General features: G+C 33.9%; 1 protein-coding gene across 1 annotated transcript; it reads right to left on the bottom strand.

Annotated features, from left to right (window-relative positions):
* Window positions 1-3,778: 3,778 nt before the first annotated feature.
* LOC21401894 (BTB/POZ and TAZ domain-containing protein 1) lies at window positions 3,779-7,035 on the bottom strand. The gene is made up of 5 exons (XM_010104618.2): window positions 6,777-7,035; window positions 6,536-6,669; window positions 5,896-6,199; window positions 5,241-5,557; window positions 3,779-4,097 (listed from the first exon to the last, which is right to left on the bottom strand). The coding sequence occupies exons 1-5, from the start codon at window positions 6,915-6,917 to the stop codon at window positions 3,959-3,961; spliced, it is 1,035 nt and encodes a 344-aa protein (XP_010102920.1). The 5' UTR covers window positions 6,918-7,035; the 3' UTR covers window positions 3,779-3,958.
* Window positions 7,036-13,014: the final 5,979 nt, after the last annotated feature.

Here is a 13,014-nt window from a genome sequence, read left to right as displayed (position 1 = left end):
CTTCAGCCCATCTTGGTCTACTTTATGCCTCTATAGAGTTCTCGGCACTGGTCCTTCATAGATGGACTTCAATTCTTTTCTGTTAGCTACTCCTGCCTCTTGTGATCTTGTCTTCTTATAAAAAAGCCTATAAGATCTCTTTGATTCTTTAGGCCTATCTCATTGCCTATTGTCTTGTTATAAAAGCCTATAAGATCTCTTTGATTCTTTAGGCCCATCTCATTGTAGTTCTTAGCACATTGTTTTATCAGAAAATGTAGTAAATAACATATTTATAAAATTAAATTAAATAAATAATAAATTTTAAAATCATTTGAAGTAAATTTATTATTTTACATAATAAATGAGAGTAAATAGTTTATTTATGACTAGTAAAAATATTTTTTTAAGTAAATTTTCTTTCTACCACTAATAAAAAGATTTAAATAAAGATTTTTTAAGAGTTTTTACCACGCAAGTTATCTTTTATCAGTAGTAAATGAATCATTTACAATTTACCATATAAATTGTTATTTACTTCAAATAGTTTTAAAATATATTATTTACTTAATTTAGTTTTAAAAATATGTTATTTACTATAATTTTCCTTATACTTAAAAGTGAAAAGGGCATTTGGAAAAAGGGTAGGCCATAGCCCATGAGAAAATTCCTTAGTCCCACTAGTGCATTGTCCATCATAACCACCGTTCTAATGGGGTCAAGAAATTTTGCTTCTAGTTTGCCCACATGAAATGGAATAGTGTAATGGACCATAGTCAGCACAGACTCCCATGGCATCAAAATCCAATAAAGTCTTCTTGACCTGTCTGTCTAATTCTCCCTAATTTTCTGGCCTGGATAAAAGCACTCAATTGAATAAGGAACCTTACTTGGACCACTAAACAAGGATATAAAGTCTAAACTCTTAAGTTTTGTTCATTTCATCTATTTAATTTTTTAATTCTAATTTTATTATAATTAAATTTTTTTTATAAAAAGTCACATTTAATTTTTTATGTTACGGTTAAAAGTTTTCACATAAAATGATATTTCAGTTTAAATTAAAAACTCAAATCGATAAACTAAATGAGGCAAATGACCCAAACGTCAATTTCTCTTTTTTTTGTTGGATGTACCTAATTCAATTTTCAACACTTGAATTTTCATCTAAAAGATGAAAACTTCTTTGAGAAATACTAGGATCACTATTTTTACCATTTTTACGTTCGTTGTTTGACACATGGAGTCTACTATCTCATTTTTTATTTAAATAATAATATACAATGTCATCAGTGGAGTGCACGTGTCAAACAAAGAATGCATAGACTGGCGAAAAGATTGACAAAAAGAGTGATGATAGCATTTTTTAAACTTCTTTTTAACGGTTGGTATCGTTTTGTTTTTTGTTTTAACATCATTTAGTAGTCCAAAATAGAGGGACATGACACAACTTAAATTTTTGAAACGTACCATGTATAGTTTTCACGAAAACATTGCAATGCATAATGCAAATATCCACCGACGTTTTGCAGAAACGATGCCATTTTGTGGGATTCTTTCTGAACACAATGGTGGTACGAGCATCACCACAAAAAATGGGGTATCTAAGAGATTCCCAAGGTCTAACGCATAAGATCCACCCACATGGTTTTCAGCAACTACCTATTTTCTGAAGACAAGTATAGCTAAAGACAACCATAAATGGCACACATCATAGCCATTTGGTCATGTACTCATGTTCAATATTAGAAGTTGGTACAAAACAAGCACAAGCACAATGGACAAATTTTAATGGACAAAACAAGCACAAGTGACAGCCCACTTGGTTGGCAACAGACACAAATTTTAATGGGCACAGTTTCACACACAACATTCAAATGAGTCCGGCTTTGCAATAAGTAAGGGTTCGTTTGGTACGTTGATTCAAATCAGAGTGATTCTAATCATGATTCTGAAGCCAGAATTATAATTCATGATTTTAGGTTCAAATCATTATTCTGAAACTATGATTCAGAATTAAGGGTTTGAATCACCTTGAATCAAGAGAGGAATGATTTTAAAATCATGAGTGATTCTGGTTTAAAACATCACATCAGATTTTGAATCATGATTCAGAATCATCCAAACTAAATACTGATTCTGAATGATGATTCAGAATCACTATAAACAAACACTAATTCAGAATCATGATCTAGAACTAGAATCATGATTCTGAATTTATCTACCAAACACTCCTTAAAAGCTTCTGCAATTTGTCGATTCTTCTAGAACAGGAATATTTGTCTAGTATATACGTTATTCTGAGGAGGAAAACGATGCCACGATTTTATGAATGTGTGATGTGCTCTCATTTGCTCACGGTCTTTATCAAACATCATTATCGATGTTCTTAGCATTATAATTGGCATATAATTACAAGCATTTGTGATTAGTATTACAGCCTGGCTGCTTAAACGAATATGAAGGAAATAGGCTCCATATGGACCATATCTCTTACATCAGCCACAGAAACAAGATCAACTGAAATATGCTAATACTCGACATCTAAGGTAATTAATTATGGTTTGTTAAATTAACTTGGACTCAAATATGTTGTGGAATTTTTGTTGTACCAATTGGTGTCTAATCAATTACAATGGGACACGTGATTTAATATATTTAAATATCAAAACAACAAAAAGTTAATTAAAGAGATATTGCAATTTTTTAAATGATGTGGCACAATTTGATTGATTAAACACTATTCTACACACTAAAATTTGACATGTGATTTGAATCCACAAACCTTTACCTATTTAACCGTTCATTTCGTTGATTCGAGTTTAGAATTCGAGTTTTGCTACAGTAAAAAGCTCTCACAAACAATCACATCTAACTTTTTTGCTACAGTAAAAAGTTCTCACTTAAAATTACATCTCAACTCAAATTAAAAACTCGAATCAGCGAACTAAACGGACCCTTGTGTACATTCCTTGTCTAATTAAAGAGGTTAAGGCATCAAATATTGAAGGTTAGTGCAGAGTGTTTGTATGATCATACTTTCTAATAAAGTTTAGACAACACGCTTCCCTACATTGGCTGCAAAATTTGACATTTGCTATGTAAACTAATCTGTGGTTCTTCCTACAATTTTAAGTGGTATATGCTTTAATGTCTCCATTTTTTTAAGCAAAGTCCTTGTGTGAACTGCTTTCTTTGTTCTGGTCAATGGTGGAGAATGAGAATCCCATATAACTTTCGCATATTCAGGCCACACATAATGAGGCCCTTACCAGGGCAACATAAATGGCACCATGGGGGGGCCATGAAAAAGCACATTATTTTTCTTGGAAAATCATTGTGTTCATGCTTTTTCTAGCTACCATGTTGGTTCCATGGATGAATTTTTAAAGTCACCGAAACACTTTATTTAGAGAGAATCTTGGGGGGGGGAAAAAAAAAGAAAATATATCTTACCAATAGGTAAAGTCATGATATGTTAGATTTTATCAAGTTTCGTTCGTTGAATAAATATGATGACTGAATAATACTGCATTATACTGTTAGAGTATGTTTTTTTTATACCCTTCTGCAAAATTCTCTGTTATTTTGTGGACAAATGTTTGATAAAGGTATGTGGGGATAAAAAAGGAAAAAAAAAAAAAGATGATGTACTCGCATTTACATAAATAAGGGGGATCCAAAATTACAGGCAATTCCACCCCATCTACTGCCTCTTTATCGGTACACAAGCTGCCACAACCCTTAAATGGGGTTACTTTTTAACTAATTATTCTTAAAGATGAACCACACTAAGTTATTTATAAAAATAAAAATAAAAAAAAGGAAAAGGGAAAATCCCATTTACAAGTGATCCTTTATAATACACTCTTTTGTCACTTTGCAAACAAATATCGCAGTACTTCTCTGACCCTTGTCACCACTAAAACTTGTAGCAAGGAAAACGACTTTTTTTTTTATAACATTACACTCTTTGCTCTTATTCTTCTTCTTCTTCTCTCCTCCTTTTAGACAGAGACAATGAAGATATGGTTTTGGCAGAAACGACCTTCTTCACAAGTAGTTTCCATCTCGAATCATCTCTCCTTTTCTCTTGCAACATTCTAAGCTTGAATTGCCTGTCCATTTAGCCAAAAACAAAACACCAATCAGTGCTATGAAAAGTAGGGCCCACCAACGGCTTCATAATTTACATGCAAACAAAGCAGAAAAAAGAGAAATGAAAAGAAACGACAAGCCAAACATGGTGGCCAAGGCCAACCAATGCCTCAGAAATGACATGTGAAAATAATTGATATTGGGTTTAAGGCTTGAATTAAACGATATTTATGAGCATAATCATTATCGGTCTCTCATATTCTATCTTTTCAATATAATAGACACTCACCAAACAAAAGAAAAAAAAATCCTTCCAACCTAAGAGATATTTATACCTGCCAGGGCCGGTTGTTAAGGGTATATTCGGTATGATAATGATCCTATCAACTTTTTCATTTTCTTGTAATGAATCAAAGAAATAAATAAAAGATTGATAAGGCCTGGAGAAAAAATGTGCACTTTTTTCTTTCCAGTGTTAAGAATCCTTATTTTCCGGCTTTATTGGCACGGTGTGATGTATCATGTCCTGTTCCTCTCAACAAGTGGGGTGTGCACAATCCCATGATTTTATGGATGAATCTTGTTGGGGAGATAATAAGCTTCTTCTAGACACGATTTTCAGAACCCAAGAAATTTTTTTTTTTTTTATGTATATACTTTCGAATATACAGCTTAAATGATTGTGACAGACCAACAGTCGCACCTACAAAAAAATATCAGTAGCATAGCAGGGATTCGTCGGGAAAAAAAAATGGCTCATTTGATTGACTTTTCCTGATTGATGATTGATACAACTTTATTGCAGTAAAATTAAATCACGTGAAAAGCACTTCAAAAAATCTTAGCAACCAGATGAGACAACTACATTAGACTTTAAATTCTTCCAAAAACCCACTACAGGCAACCAAAATTTGAGAATTATGATCCAATAGTTTTGAAAAACTTTATCAAAAACGACAAAAGAAGGTAAAGCAATTTGGCCACCATATGTTCATTCTAAACCCTTCATAGATTACCACCACAACAAAAAAAAAAAAAAGAAATTGTACCCTAAAAGCTCAAATAAAAGGTCATTTTTTTAATATTTTCCCTTTTCTTTAATTATAAATTTGGCATCAAATGGTTTTATATAGAAAACAAAAAAAATAGAAATGTTGATTTACCTGCAGAGAGGAACTCTGCATGAGTCGGATTGTTCACAGATGGACGAGTGGAGCCTCAGAAGCTGCCACATCCGCTTGCAACGTAAGCAACCTCCATTGACCCTCTTCTGACACGTGGCAAAGTGTTTAATTGACAGCTGGATAGCATAACACGTGGCGTATTTGCTGCATGGGCCTTTCTTCCTCTCGGGCTCCACGTCATACGGCCCAACACTCGTGCACCCTTCTGTGCATATGTGCTCCAAGCACTCCATGGCCTCGCTCAGCTGTAAATACAGGCTCTGTGCTTCCCTGTGCCTTCTTGTCCTCTTCCTCCTCTGTTTCCAAAAATAATTATTGCCCAGTTTAGTCATTTCACTAGTAATCACAAAAATCTAATCCGTATATCAACTTTAAAAAATCATAAAAATTTTTGAGGTTCATAAACGTTAAATTTTATTAAAACGGCACTTCTGAACGAAAAACATGTAAAATTAATAGAAACTGGTACTTTTAAACGTTAAATTTTATCAAAATCACACCACAAAACAACAAATATACAAAATTGATAGAAACATCTACCGTTCGAAACGGAACCTACCAAGTGTAAAAATCTCATAAACTTTGTAGTTCGTCAAAATTCAAAAATTTTTATGTGATGAACTAAGGAAATTACCGTTTCGGCCTCGTCGATGAACTGCAAGATTTCAAGCTCAAGCCAGGGATCGTGGTCTTGGAGGAATTTCCATCCCTCGGTGCTCTCCACGGCCTTGAAATGGTTAGAAACGAGCTTCATGCACTTGAGGTAAAGATCGGGCGCGTCGCAGAGCCTGGCAAATTGGAGGACGTCCACCACGTTGTCTGTCGTCAGCCGTTGAGCCAAGTGCTTGCTGCAGATCTGCTTCAGATGTGGGACCAGGTAAACATGGGACAGCGCCAGGAGGTGGATTCCATACTTCTCCAAATGCTCCTCCGCGCACCTGAACGAGGGGCATTTTCGTCATTCCAAAATATTCCCCCCGAAACCTAAAAAACGACAAAATTCAAGGCGAAATCCAACTTTTTTTCCTTTTAAAATTTGACCCATTTTTGTTAATACCGATAATTAAGACGAATTTTAATTTACACCGCCGCCAAAAAAGAGAGTTTTGGTTCCACCAAGGAAGCTTCTTGAATATTCTTCATCACGTAAAGAATCTTTTTTTTTTTTTACTTTTTATTTAAGCGTACAGAATCTACACGATCTTATTGCATCGACCGTTTGATTCAACGACGGGGAATCCGGCGGCCGAGATTAAACGAGGAAAATCACTGACCTAGAGGAGTAGAGGAACCGAACGAACGAAACGACGGCGATGCGAGGAACGCCGAGGATCGGAATGACTTTCTCGGAGCCCTGGTGCTTACGTGGCCGGTCTATGATGCTCTCGAACACCGGCGAAATCGAAGCCTTCAATAAATCGTAACAAAAAATGAAAATCAGATCTTTAAGAACTTTTTGTCGAAAAAATACTTTTTTTTCCTCAAATTACTGAAGATTTGGATTGTTAAGCTTACCAGAACGCTAGAGTGGACGGGGATTTTAAGTCCACCGGAGGTGAGAATACGGACGTCGGATTCCGGCAGTTCGCGGCGGAGATCGGACTTCACCGGAGAAATGCCGTAGAGATCGTCGATAGTGATTGAATCCGTTTCCATTTTCTTGAGAAAGAGAGAGAGAAATATCAGAGCTTGGACGTGGGAAAAAAATGGAGTCTTTTCGTGTGAGATTGTTTGTGACAATGAGAATAGGCGTTGGCAAGGAAGGCTCTTCTCTGTCTAGGTGCTTTTATAGACAGAGCAAAGAAGAGAGAGAAACAAACTCTAGAGAGAGAAAGTTAAGTCATTTGACAGCGAAGCGATGATGTTGTTTGGGTTTAAGCTGCGACGCGCGCACGGGAGAGTTGGTCAACGACAAACATATATATATATATATATATTTTGTTTTCGAAAATTAAAAGAATCACGTGTTTTTTAAAGTTATTGAAGATTGGAGATTTAGGAGGTGGATTTTCAACTTTCCGTCATTTTGAAAATCCAAGTCTAATGGAGGATTATTGCTTATACGACTTTTATTGTCATTTTATGGATTTTTAGATCTCAAGAGAATTATGCTTATGTGTATTGTGTATTATAGTATTATAGTATTAGCAAAATAAAAAGATTATAAGCTTCGAGAGCACAAAAGTATGTACCACTTCTATCTCAATTATGAAGGAAATTCTTTTCTTGGGAGAATGTAAGAAGAAAATGAACCAAAAGAATAATTATTTTTACAAGGAAAACAAAATGAACGTCACTAAGAAAACAAAGGTTTATATTGGAGATTAGTCCTATATTTTAGAAATTAAGGTGGGAAGAAAATGAACCGAAAGAATATTTATTAGTACAAAAAAAAAACAATGAACCTTGGTAACAAAACAAATGTTTATATTGGAGATTAGTCGTATATTTTAGAAATTAAGGTAAGAAGAAAATGAGCCAAAAGAATTATTACTAGTACAAGAAAAACAATGAACAATTAGTAACAAAAACCAAGGTTTTGATTGGATAATGGATATTAGTCCTATATTTTAGAAGTTACTAGATTCTTTTACCAAATTCCCTCCCACCATTTTTCAAACTTACTTCAACAAAATTCCACCAACTCATAAAACATTTGCATTTTTTTTTTTTTTACGTAAGATCAATGCATTTTGGAGTTAATACGCGCGTGGCGAACATTAAAATTTAGCTAAAACAATAACCAAATATCCATAAAATTTATCCCTGCCAACTAGGAGCTTTTAAAATTATTAAATGGATTTATGTGATTATATTAAACGGAAAGGATTCCCTTTTTGGATCTGATGTGGAAAGGATAGGATAAAACCATCCCACCAAAACGGGCTCAACTCTTCAAAAGGTACAGTTCATATTAAACGGCTCTTGCCTTTTGGTGCTTATAAAGAACCAATTTAAACAGTCCGACGTGTCACTTCGTTCTCATCCATTCCCAATCACCACCTCACTCCACGTGTCCGATGAGAAGGCGCCACATGGCAATATATCAGGTGTTGCCATCCCAGGGTGGCATTCAACAACTGGCGAATAGGTGGTGGACACGTTTTGATTTCTTTATTGGCCAGGTTTCTTGAGCTGACGCCATTGGTCCGTAGTCTAGAATTTAATCAAATAATTAAGACTTAAATTTGTGGATTATTAAATTAATCATCCAATCATATTTGTGTCAGAGCCGACTATGGTTTAAGGTCTACGGTGGTGCGCCGCGAAGCCGGATAGCACCTCACTTCAAAGCATTCATTTGTCAAAAAAAAAATAAAAATTGTTTTTTTTTTTTAATTTTTAATTGAGAAGAAAAGTTAAACTTGCATAGTTTTCCCAAATCTATTAAAGATATATTGTTGGTTGGATGGTTGTGGTCTCAAATTATCAGAACAGAAAAGGCAGTACTATAGACGTTTGGCATGACTCGGCTTGCTTTCTACTTTATTCTTCAATTGCCCAATTTGATAGAACATTGTCTAAAACGAAAATGTTATCTTTTTTTTCGTTTTTTATGGTGGGCCTATTTGTAACCGATGGAAAGTGGAAAAATAAAATAAAATAAATAAGAAACAAGAAAAAATGAATTAAACCGTGTGAGTGGTCCACTTTTTGGAAACTTTTTTTCTTTTTTTTTTTGGGCTGATCAAGAAAGGGTTTGGAAACTTGATGGATGCTTGACTTGAAATGTCTTTAACCAAAAGGGAATTGGCAAAAGCACTCATAAACTTATCTAAAAAATGGCACTCATGGTCATGGTGTACATTTTTTTTTTTTTTTTTGGTTTTGAGCCAACGTGAAGAAAATACGCGTGAAGGGAAACTTCTTTAAAGAGGCAATTTTCAATTTTGAAGGTTAAAGTATTAAGTAAACTATCTTGAAAGATTTTAGTTTCAAAATAAAGTGCATATATGTTTTATAGAACACATATGCAGAAGAAAAATCACAAGGTCTTTCCTTGGCCTTTCTTTTGTCGATAAGCTCATCATATAAAAAGTTGCATTTGGAAATTGTTATCAATAGTCTAATGAGTGTTGGGAGCTTCTCCATCAACGTACCAGTATATCAGATTTTTTAATTATTAAATTTACATAAAATTACGTAAAAACTAAAAAATATTTAAATTTAACAGTTAAAAAATTTGACCTATTAGTACACTGACGTACCAAAAAATCTCTTTTTCTTTTTTTTTTTCTGAAGCAACTAAGAACCCAGTAATTTTTAAAGGAACAACTCTTTTTTTCTTCTGTCTTCCCATTTAAGACTTTTCAGTATCAAATTACAATATGGTTTTTCTTCTTCAGTTTTCTTCTTTGTTTCCCTTATTGACTGGCCTACTCAACTCAAGAGCTATGGCCGGCTTAAACATCTAAATATTCAGTTTTCTCATATCTTCTCATTTGGGCTTTGAATATTTGAAGGGTCAGATGAAAGGTGTACCTCTTATCTTCATAAAGACTACAAAACAAACTTACCATCTCTCTCTCTCTCTCTCTCTCTCTCTCTCTCTCTCGGGCAATTATCACATAATCTAATGCTGTAAGATTAAAATTGGATGTAGAAAAATAATAGTTGAAACCAACTTGTCTATCAAATTTCAGAAACTCATGATATGGCAATCAAATAGCCATTAAAAAATTATAACTAGCGGATATTCGAATTGAGAAGATAAGTTTGCTTGTGTAAACATTATTTTAATTGCATACTATATTCGTAGACATAATCGACTACCCTTGTCTTTAGCACAAAACTTGACCATATGTGGCCCAAGTTCAACCCAAGTGGCAAATCAAAGAAAGAAACTCTTTAGTTTAAGATAGTTTATTAGCCTCATTTCAGGGGGGGAAAAAAAGTTTATTGGCGTTTTTGTGTTTATCACCTTACGTTTGCTTTAGACGGTTGATCGTCTTCCAATCCTTCTCTTCAACATCATCTGATTTTTTTTTTTCGATGGCGATATCTAGACCTTACTGGAAAAGTAAGTCTAGCACCTCACCTTGCCACACGCCAAAATGATCTCCACTACTAGTTTTGCATTTGGCATTAGAGTCTTCGTCCATGTAGACGAAGAGGTTGAAGCCGTATTAGTGGGAGACTTTGTTAGGGTTCCGTTATTTTTGCATATTAAATGTAGTATTCAAAATAACTTCACCTTAAATAGTACTTGTAAATAATACCGTATACGTGAATAGTGTCATATATGTGAATAGTGTTGTATAGATGAACAATATTATACGCAGTTGACAAAACCGATAGATTAACTATTGAATACTGAAAACAAATAAAAAAACACCAGAATTGATAACGGAGTTCAGTAAAATATTGCATACGTCTCCGGGGCACTGTAAACCACTCTATTTACTAAAGAGAAGAAAGATTACAAATTGGACATAAATTACAAAAGCCCACAAATTGGAAATCTAAAGAATTTCCTACAAATTTACAAAGGGGAGAAGCTCTCAGTATTTGGAATGCAAAACAAATGAAGGGAAGCCTGTAATATTCATAGCCTTTACCTCCCCCTTTTATACGTGAAAACCAGCTGTAAATAGCTAGGTTCACTTCCTAAAGTCAACACCGTTTTTAATGCTCTCCCTTTTCTTCTCCTCCCTCTCTGACCTTCTCTTTTAATTTTTAACATAAGTGTGCAGCCCATATTTTTAACAATAAGCCACTATATTAACTAACATCTCACTTTCTGGGTTTAGCTCCCGGCTGGACCGCTGGAGGAAGAGGGGCAAGGTATTAGAATTTCTTTTTTTTTTTTTTTTTTTTTCAGTTTTACCAATCTCATTATTTTACCTGTTTACATGACTACATATTATAGGACTTTAATTATTACAAGATAAATGCAGGCTATTTTAAGCTCATTATCCTAATTAGCACATACCACTTATAACCATTTGGTTTAACTTGTGCTTTCCGCCTTTTATTCAGTCAAAAATCAAAGACAAAAGAATAGTCATCTAGAGTACTTGAAGTCTATAAGTCTCAGATAGTTCAAGGATGTGAATGTGACCTATTCAACTCAGATTAAGGTTGGGCTTCTAGTTTCTACATCAAAAATGATATCTTTTACTTGTTTATTTAATGCGATTACTATCACGTTCTTTAAAAATTAGATAATTTGTCTATTGATGCCCCTTTTTTATTTATTTATTTATTCATTATTTTCTGAAAGTGCATTGCATGCATTCTTCAAGGATGATAAAAATAAGTCTCGTGCCTTGGTCAAATTATGTTTCGTGCAAAGTGGTCTGAGTCTGCGTTTGGTTAGTGAATTCGTGTCATGATTCAGATCATAGTTCATAGTTCGCTACAGTATTTTTTTTCACAAAAAATACGTATAAATTAAAAATAATTCTAAATCATGATCTGAATTTATGAACCAAACATCTACTATTCACAACTCACAAGACATATCTTGCAAGAATAAAGATATCCAAACTTATCCGAATATTGGCCCTGACATGGGTGGGCTGGCTTAGAACAAGACCAGGACAACACTCTTCGAAGTGTTGACATACAAGCCCAAACCTTAAGTTAAAACCTTTAAAATATATTATAAAGAGAATTACATATTATGCCATCAAAATTTAACAGTTTTACATTTATAAAATCTTTGTTAGTTTTTCATTAAAAAATAGTTTGGTACAATATCAAAATATTTTACTAGAATACTCTTCGAAGATGTTCGATCATCTTTGTCTAGAAGAGAAAATAATTTAATAAAGATGTTTTTTTAGAAAATTGAGTGATTAAGTGGCATAAATATAAAGATGTCATCTTTTTTGTGACATTTTTTTTTTTGTATTTCTCCCAATATTGTATGTACTCTTTCGGCTAGTTCAAATGGAAATTATCGCATATTTATAGAATGTCTCGTGGATGTTTATATAATACATGCACCTCTGGTATTAATTCCGTGTAAATGATAATTAGAAGCTCAGTTGAGGTTTAGGTTCCTGTTAAAAACTTCAGAAATATATATTAAAGTAGTTTGACCATTCCTAATATATAGTATATAATAGAAGGAAAATAGTAGAAAATAGGCCAATATGAAAAGCTTAAGAAAGTATATAGGCTAATTTTAGGTTATAGAAACTAATAGGTCATAATTTGTCAAGTTATGGTTCATAACCAGATAAGTTATGGACAATTATGGACAATAACTTGTCAAGTTATGGTTCATAACCAGACAAGTTATGGACGAAAACAGTAATTTAGCCTATTTATTAACTAATGTAAACTATTGGCCTATTAATTTTAATTCATCTCAAGTCTTGGCTTATTTTCCTCTTTCTCCCACAAGATTTATTTTTCCTCTTAAATCTGACGATAGAGGTGAAAATTCGAGCCCCTCTGGGCTAGGCTCGACGGTCAAAGAAAATTTTAGAGTGGGCTAAGCTCGCTTTAAAAGGAGAGGGTCGAGCCAATACACTATACGGAAAATTATAAAATAAAAATAAAAAGAGTACTTCAGGTCGGCTAGGTTTGAAAACACTTTCAAGACGTGGTTCGCATACTTACATTACGTTTGGTTCATGGATTAGAACCATGTGATTAGAACTATTTTTGATTTACGTGTATTTTTTGTGAGAGAAAATACTGTAGCGAACCACGAACCATGATTCGAATCAGGAAACGAATCTAGGTACCAAACATCCTTTTAATTAGGCTAGGCCGGAACAGGACAAAGCCAATAGTGACG

Source organism: Morus notabilis, unplaced genomic scaffold (assembly GCF_000414095.1).
Source record: "Morus notabilis unplaced genomic scaffold, ASM41409v2 Scaffold333, whole genome shotgun sequence".
Lineage (NCBI taxonomy): Eukaryota > Viridiplantae > Streptophyta > Magnoliopsida > Rosales > Moraceae > Morus > Morus notabilis.
This window is presented reverse-complemented; position numbering and strand designations above follow the sequence as displayed.

Bases quoted from the DNA above. Each gene is read 5' to 3' on its own strand.
- LOC21401894 (XM_010104618.2), bottom strand. From the start codon at position 6,917: ATGGAAACGGATTCAATCACTATCGACGATCTCTACGGCATTTCTCCG. The intron at 6,200-6,535 runs GTCAGTGATTTT...CCCCTCGTTCAG, and splicing joins CGGTTCCTCTACTCCTCTAG to GTGCGCGGAGGAGCATTTGG. The intron at 4,098-5,240 runs GTAAATCAACAT...CTAAATGGACAG, and splicing joins TGCAGAGTTCCTCTCTGCAG to GCAATTCAAGCTTAGAATGT.